The sequence below is a fragment of the Emys orbicularis genome, chromosome 14, assembly GCF_028017835.1.
Source record: "Emys orbicularis isolate rEmyOrb1 chromosome 14, rEmyOrb1.hap1, whole genome shotgun sequence".
NCBI lineage: Eukaryota > Metazoa > Chordata > Testudines > Emydidae > Emys > Emys orbicularis.
The window spans coordinates 45,894,155-45,919,358 of record NC_088696.1 but is presented as its reverse complement, the minus strand read 5'-3'; the positions used below and the strand labels follow the sequence as shown (position 1 = coordinate 45,919,358).

Here is a 25,204-nt window from a genome sequence, read left to right as displayed (position 1 = left end):
TTGAAATAGATATATTTGAAAATGTAGATAAACAACAAAAATATTTAATTAATTTCAATTTGTAGTCTATTGTTTAACAATGCAATTAATTGTGATTAATTTTTTTGAGTTAATTGTGTGAGTTAACTGCGATTAATCGACAGCCCTAGTTCCCTCGTCTGGATGGCCTGATAAGGGCCTTTAGCTTCTGGAAGAGGAAACTTAAATCTAATGCAAGGAATTTTCATTCATTCTTTAAGCACAGGGGTTGGGGTTGGGGAGAAAAGGACACTCGGTCAGCAAGGGGCTAGATTCTTCTTGCTTGATTCTTGTATTGCTCGTGTATGGGGTGAATGGGGTTTTATTCTGAAGATATTTTGTATGCTCCTGTTCCTCATCCCAGCCCTCTGTCTTCTAAATAGCTGCTTCCTGGCTCCCCACGCTCCATACAGCTTGTGCTAACTACTCAAAGTCAGAGGAGTTTCTTTAATTCCACACGTGGCCACTTTTTATTCCAAATGCTGAACAGAGAAAGAGGACAGAGGCAGAATGTTTCCCTTCCTTTAACCACTATAGTATTTCCCCAGTACTTTGCTTTCAAGGCACAGGTGGTTGCATCTGCATGCTCTTTGGTGGTGATGTGGACATAAACTGAATGCGATGGGTGGCAGAAGCCAGACATCTTTGATTTGGCCTGCAGTCTCTAAAACACATGCTCTGAGGAATTCACCATCAACAGGTGCCAGCAGTGAATTTACAACTCTCAGCAAGTAGCTGGCCTGGTCTGAAAAACGTGTCCTGAATACATGCTCCCTAAGGTGAATGCATGACCAAGTAACACAGCAGGTGAAGTGTGTGTGTGTGTGTGTGAGAGAGGATGTGGCAGCAATTACTGGTGAGGGTGTCTTTTGCCATGAGTTCGCTAGATGTCCATCACAGGTGGATCCGGCACTGTCGAGCTCATGGTGAACTCTGCTTTGCAAAGCTAGGCTGGATCTGGTGGAAAATCCAAATTGTACAGACTTCGACTGCCCCAAGAGATGCTGTAGTGGCTGGACGAGCAGTCTACTTCAGCAGTTCCTGGGCTTGATTCACCACTGTTACTTCAGTAACTCCATGGAAATTGATGGAGTTACACCAGCGCAGAACTGGATTAATGTACTGGGGCCTCAGGCCCCTTGTTTGTAACTAGATTTCTAGCTTGTTGACTTCTGGACAATGGACCAACTGAAGGCTGCCTCCTACTTTATTGCTTGTTCCAGCTGAAGGCGTGGGGTTGGCTTCTGGAAATGCAATCTAATCAGTATTTTGACTGGAGCTGCCTTTGTGTTTTTAAGATGGCATGTTTGTGGCTGGGAGGAATTGATGTGGCCACACCCACTAAATCTGAACGTCTGATCTGAAGCAGCGTTTGGCAGCTCTGTGTGGGTGTCCGTGTGGGCTTACAAATCTCAGCCATGCAAGCGTGTCAGAGGAGGGAGGAACTGAGACTGCAGCCACAGGGAGGATGCCTAAGGAGAGTATAAATGACTTTCCAGCTTCTTTGTCGGTGTTACGTATATGAGTTTGGTTGAGGCTACATAGCTACTTACCATCTGCCTTTCACAATGAGGTCACAGATTGGAGTCCAGCCCATCAGCCATTGTTTGGCTAGTCCATGGCTAAAGTGAAACAAATTAGCTCTCAGTCCAGTTCTTAGTAGGACTTTTGGCCGCTAAGTGCTAAATCCCTCTGAAGATGAGACATGGGCGTTTCCAGGCGGCCTCTGTAACACCTACGTACCTGTGAAAATCTGGGCCTGGAGCCTGGGTCGTGCCTGCCCCCAAGAGGGAGCCTCCCTGTTGTCTGACTCTGAGGGCTTGGCCACACTTGCGAGTTAGAGCGCACAGGGCTGCTTTAATGCGCTCTAACTCGTGACCTGTCCACACTGGCAAGGCACGTAGAGCGCTCTGACTCTGCGGGTACAGCGCTTCTGGTACTCCACCTCGGCGAGTGGAATAACGTTTGATGCGTCCCTGCTGGAGTGCCGCGGCGCCAGTGTGAACGCCCTGGTCTGTCAATGCGTTCTGATCGGCCTCCAGAAGTGTCCCTCAATTCCTGTTCTAGCCACTCTGGTCATCACTTTGAACTCTACTGCCCTGCCCTCAGGTGACCAACCATCAGACCCGCCCTTTAAATTCTCTGGGAGTTTTGAAAATCCCCTTCCTGTTTGCTCAGCCAGGTGTGAAGTGCTCTTAGCGCATCTTTCCAGGTGACCATGCCTCCACGTGCGAGGCGATGCCCAGTATGGAGCAATGGCGAGGTGCTGGACCTCATCAGTGTTTGCGGGGAGGAAGCTGTCCAGTTGCAGCTGTCCTCCAGCGGTAGGAATTATACCTTCAGGCAGATATCAAGGGACATGATGGACAGGGGCCATGACTGGGACGCTCTGCAGTGCAGAGTTAAAGTGAAGGAGCTGCGGAATGCTACCGCAAAGCCCGGGAGGCAAACAGCTGCTCTGGTGCTGCCCCTGCAACCTGCCGTTTTTACAAAGCTGGACATGATACTTGGGAGCGACCCCACCTCTACTCCAAGTCATAGGTGCAGACTCCATGGGTGCTCCGGGGCTGGAGCACCCACGGGGGAAAATTGGTGGGTGCGGAGCACCCACTGGCAGCTCCCCAACATGCCCCCCTGCCCCAGCTCACTTCTGCCGCTGCTCCACCTCCGCCTCCTCCCCTGAGCAGGCCGCCACGTCCTGCTTCTCCCCCTTCCCTCCCAGCGCTTGTGCTGCAAAACAGCTGTTCCGCGCGGCAAGCCTGGGAGGGAGGGGGGAGAAGGAGGAATGCAGTGTGCTTGGGGAAGAGGCAGGGCCAGGGCAGGGATTTGGGGCGGGACCCAATAGGGGCAGGGAGGGGGTGGAGTTGGGGGCGGGGAGGGCACGAGCACCCACCGGCGCCAACAAAAGTTGGCGCCTGTGCTCAGAGTACCACCATGGACACTTCAGAGCCCAGTCCAACAAGGCAGGAGGTGGAGTAGGAGGAAAGCAGGAGTGAGGGTGCTGAGGAGGAGGAAGACACCCTGGCATCCCTAGATGCATGCAGCCAGGAGCTGTTCTCAAGCCAGGAGGAAGGTAGCCAGTCCCGGCAGCCAGTGCTTGGGGAAGGACAAACACCAGAGGAGGTTCCCGGTAAGCGGCTTTTATTTTGGGAAGGAAGTTATTCGGTGGGAGCTCTTGGGGCGAGGAGGGTTAGGGCTGCATGCATGCCTAGATGCAGAATAGGGCATTGATGTGCTCTCTCACATCGCGGTAATTGGCCTCAGTGATCTCTTCAAAGGTCTCAGCCAGAACTTGGGCAATGCGCTTGTGCAGGTTTTGTGGGAGAGCCACTGTGGTTCTTGTCCCAGTCGGGCTAACATGTCTGCATCACTGTGCTGTGAGGGGCGGGGGGGACCATTGCTGCACACAGGCAAGCTGCCTATGGGCCAGGGTGGAAGCTGCATTGTAGTAGAAGACCTTCCCTTGCTTCCCTGGTCACCCTCAGCAGTGAGATATCTTCCAGGATGAAGTCCTGTGGAAAATGTGGAGACAGTATTCAGTATAGGGGCCCCCTGCAGCTATTGGCTCTCCCCAAGGCACAGAAACCCAGAGGACAGTACAGCCATGAAAGAATCAGTCCCCCTTGACCCTGTGCTTAATCACCATTTTGGGGCTCCCGGGGGTTATGTGCGCTCACTTGGGGATGGGCAAATTATGCTATTGTGTAGACTGTGCTTGCCCTCCTTAAGTACGGGGGAATCATTGTTCACACCAGACAGAGCAATGCTGCCTCTGTTAAGTGTTGCATTTTGCCTTTACAGATGCAACCTTGAGATCTCAGCCATCCGTGTTATCACCATCCGAGAGGCTGCAAAGAATCAGGAAGAGGCCACGTAGAAGCAAAGAGGACATGCTGCATGAAGTCATGCAGCACTGCCTTAATGAAAATCAAAAAGTGCAGGAGTGGCGGGAGAGTGAAAGGAGGGTCCGCCAGCAGAATGTGGATCGCTGGCACCAAAGCATGGAGCGGCTGATAAGCATCATGGAGCACCAAGCGGACTCGATCAAGGCGCTTGTAGCCATGCAGGTGGAGCACTACTGCGCCCGCCCCCTCCCCCCCACAGCCCTTGTCCCAAAACTCTTTCCCTTGTGCCCCCATGTCACCTCCAACCCACTTTCCCCAACATCTGGGTTCTTATTGCCACCAGCTGCCTCCAACACCTGTAGCTTCACCACCCAGCCTTGAAAACTACCACCCTTACCCACCGCACTCAACCCCCATCCCCATGCAGTACAGCCAGCCTGAAGTGCAGCACTCATTGCACAGCACTCCAAACAGGAAGGCTGAGTATGATAACAGGACATACACAAATCTGTGATTGTACCGTTGCCCACCCCACCCCCTTGCCCTTTCTGTTTCCCAAGCAGTTGTTTCTTTTCAATAAATGGATTTTTTGCTTTGAAAACATTCTTTATTATTGCCTAAAGTAAAAGATACCTTAGCCTAGGAAAGCAACAGGCGCTGCAAGTCAGTGTATCATACATAGCAAACACAGATTACTACTCACATTGGAACCACTGAACTTCACTCCCGTGCAGGGCACCAGACACTACTGGTGGCTTTCAGCCTCAAATTGCTCCCTCAAGGCATCCCTAATCCTTGCAGCCCCGCGCTGGGCCCCTCTAATAGCCCTGCTCTCTGGCTGTTCAAATTCAGCCTCCAGGTGTTGAATCCCTGAGTTCCATTCCTGAGTGAATCTTTCACCCTTCCCTTCACAAATGTTATGGAGGGTCCAGCATGCGGATATAACCTGGGGGATGCTGTTATCGGCCAGGTCCAGCTTCCCATACAGAGAGCGCTTTTAAATAGCCAAAGCACACTCCACAGTCATTCTGCACCGGCTCAGCCTGTTGTTGAACCGCTCCTTGCTGCTGTCAAGGCTTCTTGTGTAGGGTTTCATGAGCCACGGCATTAACGGGTAAGCGGGGTCTCCAAGGATCACAATGGGCATTTTGACTTCCCCTACCGTGATCTTCTGGTCTGGGAAAAAAGTCCTGGCTTGCAGCTTCCTGAACAGGCCAGTGTTCCGAAAGATCCGTGTGTCATGCACCTTTCCAGGCCACCCTGTGTTAATGTCAATGAAACGCCCATGGTGATCCACAAGCACTTGGAGAACCATAGAGAAATACCCCTTCCGATTAACGTACTCGGAGGCTAGGTGGGCTGGTGCCAGAATTGGAATATGCGTCCCATCTATTGCCCCTCCGCAGTTAGGGAAACCCATTTGTGCAAAGCCAGCCACACGTCATGCACGTTACCCAGAGTCACAGTTCTTCTAAGCAGGATGCGATTAATGGCCCTGCAAACTTGCATCAACATGATTCCAACGGTTGACTTCCCCACTCCAAACTGGTTAGCGACCAGTCTGGAGTTGCCAGCTTCCAGATTGCAATAGTCACCCACTTCTCCACCGTCGGAGCAGCTCTCAATCTTGTGTCCTTGCGCCACAGGGTGGAGGTGAGCTCATCACACAGTCCCATGAAAGTGGCTTTACTCATCTGAAAGTTCTGCAAGTCTGGGATGACGAGCAATGGCTGCAGGACCATGTGATCCCATCAGTCAGTGCTTGTTTCCCGAGCCCAAAAGTGCCGTTCCACAGTGGTGAGCATGTCTGTGAATGCCACAAGCAATCTCGTGTCGTATGCGTTACTCGAGTCGATATAGTCGGACTTCTCACCCTCACTCTCACTGTCACTTTGGATCTTAAGGAATAACTCGACTGCCAAACGTGACGAGCTGGTGAGACTTGTCAGCATATTCCTCAGCAGTTCAGGCTCCATTCCCACAGACCAAAAAGGAAGACAGAGTGCACACTATAAAAAAGTTGAAAGATGGCGCCAATTATGGATGGAAGCAGAGGGATTGCTGGGATGCGAACTGATGCATCACGGGGCATTGGGACAGGACACAGAATGCCCTGCTCCCCTGCCCCCTTCCCACAAGCCACAGCGCCAGAATGGGAAGAGGTGCTCTGTGGGATACCTGCCCACAATGCACTGCACCCAATGCCGCTGCAAGTGCCGCAAATGTGGCCACGCCAGTGCGCTTGCAGCTGTCAATGTGGACAGACTGCAGCGCTTTCCCTACTGCGCTCTCCGAAGGCTGGTTTAACTCAAAGCGCTCTACATCAGCAAGTGTAGCCATGCCCTGAGGCAGCAAGGAGACGCACTGCCCATGGCTCAAGGTCACCTGAATAACGAGACCCTCAATCTGCAAGGCTGCCAACCAGAGCTCTTCCACCACCAAACTAGCTGTATTTTTCAATAGTACATAGATCCCTGTGTGATTGTGATGCTTTTCCTAGCACCTAACAGGACTGCAGCCCCTCGAGTACTCTAAAGAGCTCAGATGCGGGAATAGAGCTACAGGGAAGCACTAGAAGTGATGCACTGATGTGTGTCCAGAGCATTCTAGCCCAGGGTCACTTAATCGGGGGAGCTATACAACTTCCTGGGAAGAGTCATTCTCTTTCCACTCTCACTGTCAGACTTGCATATCTTCTAGAATATAGCTAGAAACGCTGCATCATACTCCCTCTGTAATGCGCTGCCGGCTATGGGTCCCCCATAGGGCTAGAAATGCCAGCAGTTTCTAAACCAGCTCTTATTGTAGAGATCCTATTGTGTACACGTCCCCTCCCAGACTCCATGCCCTCCCTGCACCAGAGTGGGTGACACCAGGATGGATTTTTAAGGGGGCTGAATGAAAATAAAATGACTCTTTTGGACCTGTCTGCCCAGCGTGTCTGAGCTGTTCACCTCCTTGCTGGATGTAGGTCTTCTGTGTGGCAAAGGGCTGGATCTCCACTAGTCTGCCTCCTTGCACTGCTCTCCTCTCTTCAAATCCTTCTCTTTGATTCTAACCTCCTGTTTGCTACTCCGGCTGACTTCTAGGTTGTCTGAAGCTTGCTCATGGTTCAATTTTATACCAGTGAAACTCCTGGCAGAGGTGAGTTGGCCATGGACTGTACACACAGGAGCTTTCTGTCTTTGGTCTAGATGGCTGAGGTTTATGGGAGTCATAGGAGTATTGGAGTGGGGAGCAGCCAGCAGCTCTCCCTTTGGGGACTGATGCCTGCATTGTCCCTGACAGCTGTGCATGGCTTGCTGAGAACTGCTGCTCTCCAGAAGTCATGCACCTGGAAAACTAAACAGCCGTTACCCAGTCAGCGCTGTTGATCAAGTGAAATGCGCTTGGATGTGCAGTTACCTGCTGTCTAGTTAATGGGTAACTCAATGTGAAATACCTGGAGGAAGGGCATGCTTAGTCTGCTGCTGTTCAGAGAGCTAGCCTTCAGCTCTGTGCTTCCTTGCTGGGGTGGCTAGCTGTGGGCTTGTGCATGCAGGTTAGATACGATAGATCAGGATCCTTCACTGCTCTGAATATGGAGGCAGATTTCCTGGCTTTGGAACTCAGTTGGAGGCCAGAGAGCCCAGACCACCTATAGCACTTGGTACCTAGGTGTGGCCGTTGCATAGTACCTGTCAGGACCCTGGTCGCTGGATATTGGCTGGAGATCCTGCCCATCCTGAAAGCACTTGGCAACTGGTCTGTTGCTCCCATATCTGTCAAGGGGCTCAGACTTGTAGGGCTTGACTCTGCTGTCTTGTTAATGCTTCTGGAGTTGGCCTAGCTCCAGTGAGAGCTCCAAAACACCACTGGAGCTGCACAGTGGTTGGAAGTATCAGAGGGGTAGCCATGTTAGTCTGTAGCCACAAAAACAATGAGGAGTCTGGTGGCACCTTAAAGACTAACAGATTTATTTGGCCATAAGCTTTCGTGGGTAAAAAACCCACTCCATGCATCTGAAGAAATGGGCTTTACCCACGAAAGCTTAAGCGAATAAATCTGTTAGTCTTTAAGGTGCCACCAGACTCCTCATTGTTACAGTCAGGGCCGGCGCAACCCATTAGGCGACCTAGGGTGGGCGGCATTTCATGGCGGCGCTCCTGGTTACAGTGGTTGGATTACTGCAGAGTCTATTAGCATCACAGAACAGCTGAGTCCCCACTGCGCTACTAGCTCCAGTGTTGTCAGCACATGAGTGTCACCTGGCCGGTCAGCTAGCTCCAGGTTAAAGCACCATTTAACTCGTGCTAAAGGATTCCATGTGTGGACAGGAGCCAGGGTAGGGGGCCACGCTTGTTATAGCTGAAGGTAATATTACAGCTGCAGCAGCGTAAGCTGCAGAGGTGATGTTTGGTCTTGATGCTTCTGGTGGGGGACAGCAATCGCACTGGGGACTTTTAAGCAGATACAAATCTGCTGGGAAGTGACCATCCGATGGCAATGCCTTTATATGAAAAAAAGTGTAGCTATCAACAGTCATCTGCAGACCTGAGAGAGGCTTTCAACTAGCTCTGTAGTACCTGCAGACGCTCACGTAGGAGGTGTCTGCCTCCACGAGTGGTGTAATGCAGATCGCCACTGTTCTCCGTACTCTCCCCATGCTTGATCTTGAAAACTCCTTCAGCCCTGATGAAAACCTATTGTGGGGGTCAGGCTGTGTCAGAACAGTGACTGTGACCTTGTTTCTCATAGCCACGATGGTGCAGGCAGGGCCATTCCTTGGTCTGCCCTCGCTCAGAGAAGCACTAGTATGTTCCTCCATACTTGGGAATGCGTTGGATCCTGGACATTTAGCCACAGAGGGTTTTCTGAACCCCTGTTTGAACTCTTTCCCACAAAAGAGACCTTTGCAGCTTGCCATGATGCAGAGATGAGGTGATGTGGCTGGTCACCTATCAGAGCTGGGAACCTCGCCTTGTTCCAGAGTTCCTGTGACCGAGAAGGGTGTTGGCTAGCAAAGAAGGATGTCCAACCTGCTGAAGTGTCCCATGTTAGTGAGCGCTCCGGTGAGATCTCCTTCTACTGGATGGATCCTTTGCACTAGCCCAATAACTATAGGGTTTGTGATCCGTGTATGCCCATGGGATAATCCAAAGTCCATTGAGTTACTGTCTCGCACTGAGAAGAACACGGGAATAAAGGATGATGCATTATTACAGTCAGAGCTGGATGAATAATGCAACAAAATTACTTGAACGCTCATTCACATTTTCAAGCACAGTTGCTTTGGCTGTTTGCTTTCTACAGACACTGGAATGAACAAAAACATTCGGAAGTGAGGTTTTTACCCACGAAAGCTTATGCCCAAATAAATCTGTTAGTCTTTAAGGTGCCACCAGACTCCTCCTTGTTTTTGTAGATACAGACTAACACGGCTACCCCCTGGAATGAACAAGTTCACTGGGAATACTGCCTGAAATGCCAATTTTTCACCAGTTAGTGTAATTCAGTCAACAAACAAACATACCACAGACCAATCAAAACAACCCATCAGTTAAAGGCACAGAGCAAAGACTTCACAAGCCGCCCGTGGGCAGAGATTGGCATAAAACAACTGCAATACCTCAAAAAAACAACCTCTGGAACTTCGGATCTGCTCACAGGCCTGGAGGGAAGCTGTGGATGGAGTCTCAGTGCTGCAAAGTGTGTGCATACACTAGTAAAACGTGTGTGTTTGAGAGCAGGGGTAGAGGACATGATAGCAATCCCTCTGCACCAGGGTGCACGATGGTTTGCACCATTGAGTCTGGTGCAGCTGTAGCACTGGAGGAAAAACATTTTAGACTTTCCTTAGTGTGGGTGAAGCCAAGGAAGCTGACTATGAAGTCTGAGTTGGGGATCTTCCCAGGGCATAACATCCACCTTAGCCTGAGACTGGAAACTTGCAATGTGGGGTCATGGACTCATGGGACTGACAGAAGGGTGAGAATCTTGGACCTTACATTATTCGTATTCAGATAGCGCGCACACACACTGCCTTGCAGAAGAGAGGGGGAGGAGGTACAGGATGGGGCATTGAGCAGAGATTGCCGGTAGAGGAGCATCTGTAGGGTTTCGATAGATGGGTAGACACCCTGCATGGGAAGACAAACTGCAGCCTCTCTCGTGCGGGGCTGAGGAATATGAATTCATGAAATGGGCTAGGTGTTTCTCCTTTGACGTCTTGATAACTCGTGCCGTGATAGCGCTGCCAGACGGTACCATGGTGTACTGCACAGAGGGCATGTTTACATGCGATAAAAGAGGCTGCTAATGCGTCTCTCTAACCTTGGCACACGTGTGCCCTTCTAGCACTCTTTAACTTGCTTTCTAATGGTATCTCTTGTGTTTAAAGTTTCTGCTCATAAAAGGGATGTTTTACTGAATGTTTCTAAACCAGGGCTGATGCGGTATTAAATTCCCACCACCCCCATCAAATCCAACGTGCATATGGGTGTCATGCCACCCCTCCACTCTGTCCTCTCTTTCTGAGCAGGCAGGTGACCGTCAAACATCCTGGTTTCTGAGCATTGCTGAGAGCAGCAGCCTGTATGTTCCATCTCCAGCTAGCAGGAACAACACGGGTGAGCATCTGAATCATGGGCAGCGGGTATCACAGGCCAGGGGAGGCTGAGCCTCCCCAAACAGCCCTGCATGGCCCCGCCCATCCTCCACCCCCAGAGTCTCTCCTGTTTCCTGCTAGTGCTCTTCTCTCATGGCCGGCTTGTGGCCCAGGACTCCCGGGGCTGGGAGGTGCTGGGGGCCGCACTGCCTGCCTGGCGCTCCAGGGCTGTGCCACCAACCTAGTGCTCTGGGGCTGGGGGCACTAGGAGCTGCGCTGCCTGCCTGGCCAGCACTCCGGGCCTGGAGGCGCTGGGGTGGTGGGGCCGGCAGCTGCGGTTGGGGGGCTCTGGGTTACGGCGGGGAAGGGGAGCAGAAGGGGCAGGGCAGGGGCTAGTCTCCCCAAGCCGGCAGTTCATGCACCGCCCATGATCTGTATTTATAATACTTGGCCTTGTGGGGGGTTGTAAAGTTGTCACAGGAGTTCAGGAGTGGTGGGCCCTCTAACTTAGGGTGGGGTAGTGTACAATGTTTGACAAGTGTCTTTTTCTCTTTAAATAGTGGCAGCGGAGCTAGTTCAGACTGGTGCCTGCCTGGTTTCCAGCCTGGGGGAAGGTGATTTACTGCAGCTGGGAGCAGGTGGGGAGGGGATTGGGAGTGTCCAGCATCCTGCTCCATGAATTGCCAAGTAGAACAAAAGCACAATTCGCACACTCTTCCCCCTCTCAACCCTTTCCGAAATTGTGAGCAAGAGTTTAGTTGGAGGCTTTCTTCCAAGTGGAAGCATTGGCTTCTTCAGTTAAATGTTTCTTGCTCCTGGCTATGCTTGGCTACAAAGAGGCCTTTCTGGCATTAATACTCAATGGGTGGGGTGGGAACACTAGCATGTAGATTGTCTGTCAGTGTTTACTTTAACCACCATGTCATCTAACTGAGCTGGTGGGGTTTAGATAACAGGGCAACTCTCTGGCATCCTCTGTCAGTTTCTCTGGAGTAGTGCTCTCACCATTGGGCCAGTAGCAATGGTGGGAAACTTTAGGAGAAAGGACAGTGAATGCAGGAGGAATTAAATCCTTTAGGTTTAATCAGGTGCAAGGCCTCTCTGCCTTCTCCCTTGTGGAGAACCTTGTAATGGATCTATTCTAGAGCATGACAAAGGTAATGTTTGTTAAACTAATCATGCCTCCACTAGGTCTGTACTAGGAGCTGGACTTTCTCCTTTGATCAAATGATACATTTTAAAAAAATCATAAATTTATTATATAAACCAATGGAAGAAAGGGGAAGTTGATAGTAATGAATATAAATTAGAAGCTAGGAATTGTAGACTATTGATAAGGGAAGCAAAGGGACACAAGGAGAAATCTATTGCCTGCAGAGTTAAGGATAATGAGGAGGTTTTTCAAGTATATTTAAGAACAAAAATAATCCTAACAATGGTATTGGTATATTACTAGATGGAAATGGTAGAATTATCAATAATACAGAGAAGGGAGCAATGTTCAATAAATATTTCTATTTTGTATTTAGGAAATAAACAGATGATGTCATACCATATGCTAATACTCTTTCCATTCCACTAGTATCTCAGGAGGATGTTAAACAGCAGCTACTAAGGCTAGAACTTTTTTAAATCAGCCGACACAGATAACTTGCATCCAGGAGTTTTGAAAGAGTTATCTGAGGAGCTCACTAGACCATTGATATTGATTCTCCCCCCCCATAACTCTTGAAAACTGGGAATTTCCAAAAGAGTGGAAGAAAACTATTGTGCCAATATTTTAAAAGGATAAACAGGATTACCAAAGTAATTATAGGCCTGTCAGTCTGACACCAATCCCAGACAACATAATGGAGCAACTGATATGGGACTTACTTAAAGGAGGGTAATATAATTAATGCCAATCAACATAAATAGATTAAAAGCTGGCGAACTGAGAGGTCTCGAAATGTAACTTTAAACAAGGAGTCATCATCAAAGAGGTGTGTTTCTAATGGGGTCCTGCGGGGATCAGTTCTCGGCCCTATACTGTTAAAGCTAATTAATAAAAGTTGTTGTTCTTCACTGATAAAGTTTGCAGATGACCCCAAAATTGGGGGAGTGGTAAATAATGAAAAGGACAAATCCCTGAGAGAGAGCGATCTAGATTGCTTGGTAAACTGGGTACAAGCAAACAATATGCATGTTAATACAGCTAAATGTAAATGTATACATCTAGGAATGAAGAATGTAGGCCATACATTCAGGATGTGGGGGACTCTATCCTGGGAAGCAGGGACTCTGAAAAAGATTTGGGGGGTCATGGTGGATGATCAGCTGAACATGAACTTCCAGTGTGATACTGTGGCCAAAAGCACTAATGCAATCCTGGGATACATACCCAGGGGAATGTTGAGTAGGAGTAAAGAGGTTATTTTAGCTCTGTATTTGGCATAGGTGAAACCACTGCTGAATACTGCATCCAGTCTACCATTGAGGAAGGATGTTGATAAATTGGAGAGGGTCCAGAGAAGAGCCACCAGAACGATTAAAGGGTTAGAAAACCTGCACGACAGCAGTAGACTCAAGTAACTCAATCTATTTAGCTTAACAAAGAGAAGGTTATAAGGGGTGACTTAATTACAGTCCTATCAATACCTACCCGGGGAACAAATATTTAATAATGGGGTCTTCAGTCTAGCAGAGAAAGGTATAATGTGTCCAATGGCTGGAAGCTGAAGCAAATTCAGACTGAAAATAAAGAAGTAATTTGTAACAGTGAGGGTAATTAACCATTGGCACAATCTACCAAGGGTCACGGTGGATTGTCCATTGCTGACCATTTTTAAATCAAGACGGGATGTTTTCTAAAAGCTCTGCTCTAAGAATTACTTTGGGGCATTTCTCTGGCCTGTGCTATACAGGAGGTCAGATGAGATTATCATGGTTTTCCCTTCTGGCCTTGGAATCTATGAATCAGTGAAAGTGCTATACACCAAGAAGGCAAGGAGACTGTTAGAATACAGTTGCCAGACTGTCCTGCTGAGTGGGACAGGTTATACCCTCTGTATACTGACAACCTAGAGCAAGTCAACAGCTCTGCTGCTTTTTGTTAGTTAATCTGATGGCCATGAGCTTTAGATGCTGTCAAACAGATGAGGTATGTACACAAGCAGGAGGAGGCTCAAACTAACTGAGAGGGTAGGGAGTGAAATGCAACCGACAATTAAGGGACATGGAGGCACTATAGGGCAATCCTTTCGCTGGCCTTCACTGCTGAATGCAGGGTCATGCCATGTGCATTGCTGGTATCGACTGGTTTTCTTGCCTGTGGTAACATTGCACTGGCATTAGATTCCTCAAAAGACAGCATCTCTGGTTTGCAAGGGCAGCACTAGAGGTGTCTTGGCCTCATGTGCCTGGTCTGTGAGGCAGCTGCCTCCCATTGCGTTATCAGCATTCCGACAGCAGGATCTTCAAGTTCATCACAACAACCTCTACCCTTCTCCTAATGTGTTAAGTAATTCTGGCAAAGTTAATTACACTTAACTGTTCTACCCAGCATAAATAAATATGGTCAGCAAGCTGTGGAAACCGTGCATTGGATAACCTCTTGCCTTGCGCATTCTTGCTGGCAATGTTGACTCTTTGGTTCCAGGTACCACTGTGCCTTTGTTGCCTTGTTTTGTCACAACGGTGCTAGGTGGAGATCTGGTCCCCGTACCTCCCACACTCCAATAGGGTTGCAGGCATGTTATATGAGGCGAGATTGGGAGAATAGCAGACATGTCCGCTCTTGTGTTATTTTTGACACACGTAGGTTGGCATAGTAAATACCTGCACACGTTCTGTTGAACTGCTGTCATGCCCATCTGTTTAGTTTTGTGGCAGAAGCTCATGCTCATGCAAGCACTGGCTCTAGGCAAGCACAGGAAAAGCTTTTGATGTAGATAGCTGTTAGTTGTCAGAATCCTTGAGAAGCCCCTATGTCCAGTGGCCTGATTTATTTTTGGATCTGACTTGTTTCCCAAGTTGGGACTCAACTCATGTCTCTGTGGGGTGAAGGCTACTCTGCTGCCCTACATCTACATAATTTAACTCCCGCATCCGCTTTCCTTCCCCCCGGGGCTTTGGAGCTGTGCTCCGCTCCAGCTCCAGGCAAAAACCTGCTGCTCCGCGCTCCACCTCCGGGCTCTGCTCCAAAGCTCTGCTTCCCCCTCCACCTCCAGGCCCGTATACGTGAGGAGGACTCTTTCTTGGAGACATCTGGGTGGGTTTGCTGACTGTAAAACTTGCTCCGAAGCTCTTGCTAAAGCTCTTCTGCTAAGGTGTAGTTAGTTGCAAACAAATGGTGTGTGCTGGGGGATTGGGTGTGTGTGTGTGTGTGTGTGTGTGTGTGTGTGTGTGTGTGTAATAATGTAAAATAACTCTGAATTTCTTGTGTGGGTATAATATAAATATAAAATTTAAGATTATGCTTCAAATACTTTGCAACGTATGGAGTGGGGAGGAGTTCTACCTCAAACGTCTCTGCCTTACTACTGTCTGTGCACCTTTTGTATTGGGTAAAGCCAAATCCTGCATTTTGGCAGGGGGTTAGACTAGATGACCCTTGCGGTCCTTTCTAACTCTATGATTTTAAGTCTTTGACAAGCATCGCAGTTAGTTGGTACCCATACAATATTCTCCAGGTAGGCGGCTTGGCCGTGAATCTTGTACATGTCGCAAAGCAGACAGTTCTTAAGGGCCTTAGTCTGTGGCCATTACACAGTGATTTATGTAACAGGGTCTGTCTGGGGGTATACAGCGCGTCCTTGGTCCCTCTGGAAGTCTGGCCAGCAGGGTCTGAGAGTGATTGATTATGGATGGCCTTCCTGTTTGTATTGGAAGATGCCTAGCTCACTCTTGGATGATGATAAAATCCCAATTGGTGCATTGCTTCCACTCTTGGGTGTAAGGGGTGCTAGAGAGTTTCCCTTCACCCCCCTCTCCCCTGGTTCTTGTCATGCAGACAGAAAGCAGAAGACCAGAAGTCCAAAGTGCAGGCAATGCCATGTTTATTGGAGTAAGCTTCCAGCAAGCATATTCATAGCTTTACATGCCGCAGAGTCTGTTTCCTAGTGTTTCTTTCCCAGCTCTGATGCCGCAGAGCGTTTCCCCTGTGTCCCACCTCCCAGCTATGACACCGCAGGGCCTTGCCTGTGTCCCACCTCCCAGCTATGACACCACAGGGCCTTGCCTGTGTCCCACCTCCCCATTCCCACCTCCTCCTCCTTAGCAGGCCCAAATATACCTGCAGGGCACGCCCCTAGTTACTCCTCTTAGAACTTATGGTCATGTTTTGTTTTGGAGGGTTGTGAGTCTGGGGTCTTCATTCCACCTTTTTTGTATTTTATGGGAGGAGTGAGGTGGTGTTCTGGCCAAGGCCCAGCTTTTCTTTTGGCTTTTAGTGTTTCTGATGTCTTGCGCCTCCTAATTGGTTGCTTGACCTTGGCTTGAGAAAGGAGCCAAGCAGCCTTTTAGTGTATGCTCATATATTACACTCCCACCATACCCTGTAACACTTTAGCTCTATACCTTATCTCTTCCCATTGTACTAAAAGCCCTATCTGGTTGTGAAGAATGCAACACAGTGTCTTTGTTTTATACACATATTAATAAAAATATAAAAGTATCAAAAGTCAAACCCAAAATTCTATTTCAGGCTAACAAAGAAGCCTATATACTAACAAGGGGTCAAAACGGGGAATGGGGCAGAGGCTAGCGTTACTCTCGCCAAGGGGAAGTGAACTGGCTGTGGTCTGTGGACGTGCTGATGGTACTTAGATGAGTAAATTAGCCATGGTGCAGTGGTAGGTGTATGAGGCTAACTGTGTTGAAAGTGTCTGGATTTGATTGCTGATGGCGTCTGTCTAGAGCTATTCATTTCCATACAGTCCACTTCTTGCCCCCAGTGTTAACCTTAATGCTGGATTTCCCATTTTTCCTATGCTTGTGTGTAAACCTCTTTGAAGCACACGTGTCTTAAAAGAATCAATAAACAAGAGATTTCGCTTTCCTGACTGTAACCCCCTAGTCTGGTTCTTCATTAGCTATAAGTAGGTGACCTGATCTTACTTCCAGTTTACTTGGCTATTTGGAGCTGTGGGTTTCCAGCTGCTTTTCATAGTGGTTCTCCTTATTTGCTCATAGTCTCTGCTTACGTGACCCCCTGTTGTCCATAGCGGCTCCTCAACCTTCCACTTCTGCTGTTGTGATGCCTGTCAGGAGTGTTGTGCTTCTGAAACCAAAGGTGTAGAAATGTCTGTCTGCAGATGGGGTGGGGGTGCTGCTACTTGAAAGGTGTCCTCAGGATAGTCACGTGGTATCTAGCTTGCAATGCTGAGAGTGAACTGATGGCCTAGTTAGTAGAAATTAAAGCTGGCTGGGATTAAACGCTGTTCCATCAGAAAATACTGATTTAGTTGAAACCAAAAATTTTGTGGGAATGGGTGGGTTTCAACAAACTTCCTATTTCAAAAGCTCATTGCAGGGAGAGTTCCGAAATTGTTGAAACATCCCATTTTGATGTTTTCTAAATGAAAAATTCAGTTAGGTTTCAATATTAAGTTGTTTTGGACTGAACTGATGGTAAAGACAAAAGTAAAAATTGAAATACACAATTTGATTGACCCGATCCAAAAATTGTTTGGATTGTGGGGGTGTGAAAATTGAGGATGGCTTTTTTTTTTTTTTTTTTTTAACTCTTTATCCCAATCTTGGGCTGGAATTTTTTTCCGAATCTAATACTTGCTGGACAAGGAAACGGTTTCCCAAGTTGGTTTAGTAGAAATGTTTTTTCTCTGGAAAATACAATTGCACATGTCAAGAGTTTTAAAAAGTGGAAAATGATGCTCATTGGTGCTCTGATAATGGTGTGCCAAGATCAGGGTTTAATCTGTGAGGTCTTTGTTCTACACATGGCTATTCCACACGGAGAGGTCATGGCTAAGATTTTTCAAAAGTGACACTAGTGATTTTTGGTGGTCCAACATTTGAGAAGCCTTAATGGGATTTATTTTCAGAAAATACAGAGCACCCACTCTCTGAAGATTGAGAAAGCCTCTTTAAGGTTTCTCAAGTTAGGTGCCCAAAATCTCTGCCCATGTGAATGCGGCTGCAGGAAAAAGTGCCATCAGAACTCACATACATAAAGGCTTTACACAGAAGTCATTATGTCTGTCTGTATGTAACTTACATGATTGTGAGGGGTTGGGGGTGTTTTGCCATTTGTCATGTACCAAAGAACAAAGATTCTAGACTTCTTTGACAGCATAAAACTAGTGCTTCCCTGATACATACAAAATCTGCTGTGGGAACTTAGTAAAAATCCTGACTAGCCACTTAATATGTGGGTTAGCCATACACCTCAGGTTTTATTGCTGACAGACTAAATTCATGTGATCTCTTGTGGATTTAATCATTTCTTGTTCTTGTCTCTAGAGCCTTCTTGAGACAGAGAAACCAGTAAATTCCACAGCTCGGACAACAAACCATAGGATGGATCCTAGATGTAAAACAGTAGATCCAGATAAGGTAAGGAGCTGGTTGTATAGTATTTGCAGAAGCATGTTGGCTTCTCAAACACCGTTACTTTGCTCAAATGATCTCCAGAAGCTAAGGTGTTTGATCACTGTTCTCCGTGTCTGAAAATGGAAATCTCCCTTCTAACCTGTAACAAAGGAACAGTCCAAATCCAGATCAGATGTTCCAAATAAACACAAGGTAGGAAAAGAATGGAGTTTTGCAAAGTTCATCTAGATCCTGCAGGAAGGAGGCTGGATTGGAGTCACAGCATCTCCATTAGAAAGGCTGGCATAAGAACCATGGGCATTGGTGAGGGTTATGCGCATAGCTGGATACCACACAGTACCTTTGCTGGTTCTGCCCTTAGGTGAACGTAGTTAGCGTGCTTATCATGTGTTAGACTGACATCTTTTTCCTCCAGACCAGCCACTGTAGCTTCCCCTGCACTGCCCTACCAACGTTCCATGCCACCATCTCTCGGAGTGAGGAGGGCATGCATTTTCCAAGCCCCTTCAAACCAGGGCCTCTCTGAGAAGTGCACACCAGCAAAGGGGCACGTTGTGATAACTCCTCCACTATGTGTTGGCGATCCACACGCTAGCTTTGTGTAGGTCACCAAATAGCCAATGAATGATAATCACTAGCTACCTGAGCTGCATTTGAGTTGCTGGCCTAGGGTAAAAGGCTCTGTCCCCCCTTCTGCCTCTTTCCCCCTCCCCAACATCCAAATATGCTTCTTTTGTCACCATGATAAATCCAGATTAATTGGAAGAGTCCTCCAGTATCCCAAGTGCAGTCCTAGAGGTCATACTATACCCTTGCACGTTCTATGCTCTCATGAATTGTCCATATGTGACTATGTGAAGGAGAGCTTTCTTCGCTGTTGTACAGCTCCATGCAGTTGTGCCATAACAGAGCAGCAGGCTGAGCGGCAAACACCCCTCTGGGATATATAAACAGTGGCGGCATTGTACGTAAATGGCAGAAAATTATTGTAGGACTATAGGAGAATATAGTGATGGCCAAAATGGAATCCAGGATACTGTTCTAGTGCTCTTATTAGAAGGGCAGCTGGAGTGCTACAGAGACTGACTTCCATAAGAAAGTTATGGAAAAACTGCATCAGGTGGGAGAAGAGGAGGCTGAGGGTCCCTTGTAGAAACACAGCTGTGAAGGGCAGGATGGACTGATAATACAAGGCGATATTTTAGTGTCCGGACAACAAGAGTTGTGGCTTGGTCTTCATTTCGTTCAACCCTCAATACCCAACTGATGCATTTTCATGTTTTTTGTTGTACACGTTAACTAGCCATTGTCTCCTGATCCACGACCCCTTAGAAGGAAATTTCTAAGTTGTTACATTTCAGAAATGGCCTTCTCATTTCAAAAGAACCTTGGAATGCAGAAAATGGTTTGGCCTCCGTAGGCTCAGTGTTGCCAACCCCAGGCATTCAAAAATTATGATTCAGGTTCCCCAAATCCATGAGATCCAGCTACTTGCAGATAACTATGCAAGTTATGTAGAGAGGAGCTGGGGAGGCTTAGCCCAAGTTTCATCCTGGGCTCCTGCAGTAGCGAGTCAGAGCCGAGTATGCTCGGCCCGGGTGCCGCTGGCTGCAGCGTCCTTGTTCGTTGCGGCATTCTACAGAGTCTGGAAGGAGCAGTGGTCCAGTTAGGTAGCCGGCAGACTAGCCCATTGAGGGCTTTGAAGATGACCTTGAATTGGATCAAATATGAATGAAGGTCCAGCGTAGCATGAGGGAGCTCTGGTGTGACTTGTCCTCATTTACCTGCCCTACGTGGATGCACTGCCATGTTTTGAAACTGCCTGCAATGTCTGTGTGGCTTCCCCTGCTTTCCTCTACCCTACTGAGGCCACGGCTTTGCCCATGAAGAGTGGGCACACTTTTGGCCGGTTGGAGGTGGAAAGAGGCCTTCCTGGCCACTTCTGCAGCTTGTGCCTCCAGACACAGCGCAGAGCCAAGAATGACTCTGCACCTTCCTGATGTTCTACAGACAAACTCATGTCCTAGTGTTTGCAAGATCTCCTGCTTGTCCCCTGCCCACCCGTATCGCCCTTTCCTGTCTGAGCTGAGTTTGTCGACTGCGTATGTGCCGCATTCCCATTGCCAGCCCTCATCTCAGGGACTGACACTTAACTTGCTAAGAATAAGCCTCTCACCACAATGGACATTGTGGGTTGCTCCTGACCCTTGGTAAGAGAACTGCTAGTGCTCAAGTGACTGAATGGATACAATGACCTCGCTACCACAAGAGCTCTGTGATTAGTAGAGGCACATGTAGATCCACAGCTGGCCACCCTTCACGTGGGACAAGATTTGCTTTCCTTTGCAGTAGTGAGTGTACAAAGTGCTACAGACATTAGACACTAGGCTTGCCCTGACTGCGTAGTGCTCTCCAGCAGCTCTGTCAGTCTTGGACGCCGGAGTCTGGGTAGAAATGCAGGGGAATGCTGGCCAGGATGCTACTCCCCTTTGACGTGTACCTTTCTATGATCTTCAGCTTTTACCCTTCAAGCATAGGACATGCCTCTTAAAATGCAGCGTGCCCCTCCTTCTGTACCATGCTCCAGCGTCACCACTGGATATGAGCTTAAGTCATTGTGCTAGGAGTGAACCCATGACTGACTGCCTTGACTCAGGCAAGCAAGTTATACACTGCTATGGTTGTTCTCTCGGAGACGTATGTAGTTAGTGTGCAAGAGGCTTTTCCCTCCTCCACACCCATCCACTCCAGAGAGTCAGCATGCTACAATTCTGATAAGGCACTTTCAGCAGGAGGCTGCAACCTGCCCACCTTTGATCCGCTCCCAAGTGCTTACTTCCCTGGTTTAACTGGAGGTGGCTTTCTGGCGGCAGAAGCAGGATTGCAGTTCACAGCTGCTTCCAGACTGCTTGAGATTTGCCAGGCAGCAGCTGCTGTGTGTCTCGTTCATCTTGAAATATACATGACTGAGTCAACTTGCCTGCCCCGCCCCACCAACTGATGGGGCTGCTTATGCTTTGTCACCCAGGTGTGGCTAAATAATGCAGCAGGAGTCATGAGGTGGTTTCTTTGGCAGCAGCCTTGCATCTCACTGTGTGCAGTTCCCCTGCACGCTAACCCTGAGCATCAGCAATGAGACCCGTGTTGCAGAGCCAGGCTGTCACTTCTAACGAAGAACATTGGCTCAGCCTCAAGCCCTCTGGCTCCTTTGAACCCAAGCCTAAGCAACACCTCCACCGAAACACTATAAAACCAATCCTCCCCTCCTTCCCTCTTGCTCTGGAGCAGAGCTCAGACTCCGATCTGCCCTTGGCCATCTCCCGTGTGGAGGGGCAGCCACGTGGGAACAGACTTCACGTTTGGAGTGGAGGTGTGTCCAGAGTTGCTCTGACGCATGGAACTGTCCACTGCCTAGGTCAGTGGCTCTCAACCTTTCCAGACTACTGTACCCCTTTCAGGAGTCTGATTTGTCTTGCGTACCCCCAAGTTATACCTCACTTAAAAACTACTTGCTTACAAAATCAGACCTAAACATACAAAAGTGTCGTAACACACTAGTACTGACAAATTGCTTATTCCCATTTTACCATATAATTCTAAAATAACTATTGTACTTACATTTCCGTGTATAGTCTATACAACAGTATAAACAAGTCATTGTCTGTATGAAATTTTAGTTTGTACAGACTTTGCTAGTGCTTTTTATGTAGCCTGTTGTAAAACCAGGCAAATATCCAGATGAGTTGATGTACCCGGCTGGATGACCTCTGCGTATCCCCAGGGGTACACGTACCCCTGGTGGAGAACCATTGGCTGAGGTCATACAATGTGTTAGGCAACGCAGGCTCATTTGCATCACGTTGAACGCCCACCATAGTCATTACGGAATTTACCAGATCAGTTCCACCCTCAGGCATTAAGCACCACACCCTGGCAAACCCCTGCTCCCTGTGAAGGCCACTCCTTGCAGCACTATCGGATAAGGCAATAACAAAAAGGAAGGGCTGAAGAGTGGGGAAGTGAATGATGATTCCAGTCCCCTCCTCCATGGTCTTGCACAGTCACTCCTGGCCTTATCGGCGTTTCATAGCTGTTCCAACACTGTCATCCTTCAGCATGTACATAAAGGGAGTCAAAGTCCAATCTGACTTCTCTAAGCTGAAAAGTGATTTAAAAACAACTCCTTTGCTCTGAGATGAAGGTGCTGAATTTATTCATAGGTGCTCCACTCTGCAAAGCTGAGGCTGTTTGAAAATGAGGGTCACTAGCGTAAGGGTGTGAAATAGAACAGTGCTTTTCTAGAGAACATGCCCATGCCCAGGAGATCAAAGGTAGGTAGGGCTTTGCCTCCCCTGCCCCAAATGGTGTGGAAATGAAAAGTAAAGGTTCCCCTAATACTCAGTCCAATGAGAGTGACCTGGTGTCAGGGCCGGATCCAGGCACCAGGCAACCAACCTGGTGCTTGGGGCGGCACCTGGAGGGGGGCGGCGCGGCGCTCGGGCCGCCGGGGAGAGCGGGGCCACAGCCGGGCTCGCCGCCCTCCCCCCGGCGCTCTGGCCGCCCTCCCCCCCGCACCCTCCCCCCGGCTGCCGGGGGGAGAGCGGCGAGCCCCTACCGGGGCTCGCCGCCCTGCGCTCTGGCCGCCGGGGGGAGAGCCGAGCCCCAGCCGGGGCTCACCGCCCTCTCGCCGCCCTGCCCCCGCCGGCGCTCTGGCCGCCCTGCCCCCGCCGGCGCTCTGGCCGCCGGGGGGGGAGGGGGAGAGCCGAGCCCCCGCCGGGGCTCACCGCCCTCCTCCCAGGGCTCCGGCCGCCCTCCCCTCTGGCGCCCTCCCCCCGGCCGCCGGCGGGAGAGCGGAGCCCCCGCCGGGGCTCGCCGCCCCCCCCCACGGGCTCCGTCCCCCCCCCGTGGGGGGGGGGCGGCGGAGGCTTTTTTGCCTGGGGCGGCAAAAAAGCCAGAGCCGGCCCTGCCTGGTGTGGAGGGCGGTGTCTAGATATGTTAAATTCTGGGTAATCTACCTTGGCAGTCTGGCCACAAATCCAGCTGGGGAGACACAGGTACCATTTTGTACTGTACAGCCATGATTGGGCAGGCGCACACTTCTAACCAGAGAAATCAATACGACTGTCCAGCATTTAAGACCCTTGCAGATGCAGGGAGTCTCACCAGAGTGTGGTTAAACTGGCTGCATAATAACTTGTCAAACATACTTAGGTGTTTGGGCAAGGTGCCCGCAGTAGGTTGAGTGGGAGGACAGGGCATGCGTAGGGTGTAGTCCTTTTGGCAGTTGGCTAAAGGTGTGTGTGTGTGTACTCATACAAACTGCTCGGTGTTTGAAGCTCAGCCTCTAGTTCTTTTGGAGAAAGAAAGGACACGCATTCTCTCTCCCCGTGTCCAAGAGAACTAAAAATAGACCACAAAGAAATGGTATAACTGGCTTGAAAAAGTGTGCCAAGCCTTACAGAGCTGTGCTATATCAACGCAGAGTTGCTGTCTTGTGGTGTGGAGCCATACAGTCCTGCAGTCAGTGCAGGTACTCTCGGGGAGCAGGCAGTAGGCACTTCATAACGAGCGGTGCCGCAGTGCAATGCATTGTTAGCTAGGTTACTGGACCATATCCCTTCCCGAGCCACTGGAGAAATCCATTTCCAGGGCTTACAGCTCAGGAAGTCTGAGTGCTCTAACTTTACAGAAAGGTTGGCAGTAAACAAGAAGCTGATACTGCTCTTGTTTGGAAGAGAACTGGCTGGATGACCCAAAAGCTCCTTTCCAGCACTCCCAGCTAAGAAACTCTTGGCTCCATCCTCCACCATAGGACGCAAGGGTTGTCCTAGGCAGGATCCTGATACACAGGCATCTCTCCAAAGCAGGCTCCCCCAGTGTGTCTGGAGCCAAAAGGGGTGAAAGGCTGAATATGAGCCCACAACCTGATATCCGAGATGCTGCTGCCCCAGATAGCTAGTGAGACTGTTCAGGCTCCTTAATGGATAAAGCCCCATTGTCCACACTCCCTTGTAGACTGGTAGCTGTGTTTTTAATGTGTCTGGGGTATCCAGAATTGCACGTATCCCAGTGAGTCCTCTCTAAACCCATATCTCTTTGCACCCCCTGCAGAGAGCCGGGAGGCACCTGAGGCCTGGAAAATCAGTCTGGAACATACTCGCATATTAATTGTTAGCGTAACTCCAGAATCCTGCCCGACCTGCCTCGTTTGTCTCCCCCCTTTACAAGGAGATGCTTGCTCTCCTCCTTTGAGCCTCCCTCACCGTTCCAGACTCCAGTTCCCTGTCGTGTGGCCAGTCTTTCTCCTGCTCAGCCTGCCAACGCGCAACGGTCTGTTTCCAGGTAGACACACGCCCTCACCATAACCAGGGCTGGGCAAGTAAATTTTGCTCAATATGCAGGTTACATCCCTCCGCGTCCTCTCATGACATATGGCTGTCAAGTGTCCTTATTAACAGAGCTGGGGGAGGACAGGGTTGCATCTCCACCCCTCACACAAACAGTTTGACCTCACTAGCTGTTAGGGCTCTGAACTGAGAGGGTAACGCAGCTTCCTGGAATGGCTCCTTTGCAGCGATGAAGCAGATACGCTGTGAGGCAGGGTTATATACCTGACCGTGGTGGGAGACTCTAGAGGCCTGCAAGTGATTTGGATAGGAAGTGTTGGAAGTGCAAAGTCCAATCACGGTGTCTGGCTGCGTTTAAAAGCCACCTGGGAGTGAATGGCTGTGGAGAGGAAATTCCCCTCGCCAGGGAAGGATGGTGGTAAATGAGCAACGTTCCCTTCTGCCACTTACGCTCGGGCCACAAGCATGGCTGGGAGTGACACTGCGAACATGGAGCTGGTTCTGATTTGCCTGAAGCAGCTAGACTTAAAGCAGCTGATGTGAATTGGCCCTAGTCTGTGGCTACTCCTGGGGCCCATCCTGCGGGCAGAGCTAGCAGCCTTCCCTCTACCCACCCTGGGCCCATTCTCTACATGGGATGCAATTCGTCCTCTCCTCTTCTGTGCCATTTCTGGCATAGCTCTGTACAACTTCTGACAACTCCTCCCCACCTTTCCCTAGGGAACTTCAGTCTGGAACACACTGCTGGCTGGGCCAGCTCTCTCCTTCCCTGGGACCTTCAGGGGAGAGGAGGGAATGGCTGAAGGGAAGCACTTAACCCACCCACACTGCCTGAAGCAAAGCAGCCTGAACAGTGT

At 49.4% G+C, this 25,204-nt stretch overlaps 1 protein-coding gene across 1 annotated transcript in view; it reads left to right on the top strand.

Moving 5' to 3' along the window:
- The window catches only part of FA2H (fatty acid 2-hydroxylase), a 78,142-nt gene that overhangs the window by 21,151 nt on the left and 31,787 nt on the right, over positions 1–25,204 (top strand). The window contains exon 2 of the mRNA XM_065416764.1: positions 17,911–18,003. Within this exon, the coding sequence (XP_065272836.1) occupies positions 17,911–18,003 (93 nt within the window). The remainder of the gene's footprint in view (positions 1–17,910; positions 18,004–25,204) is intronic.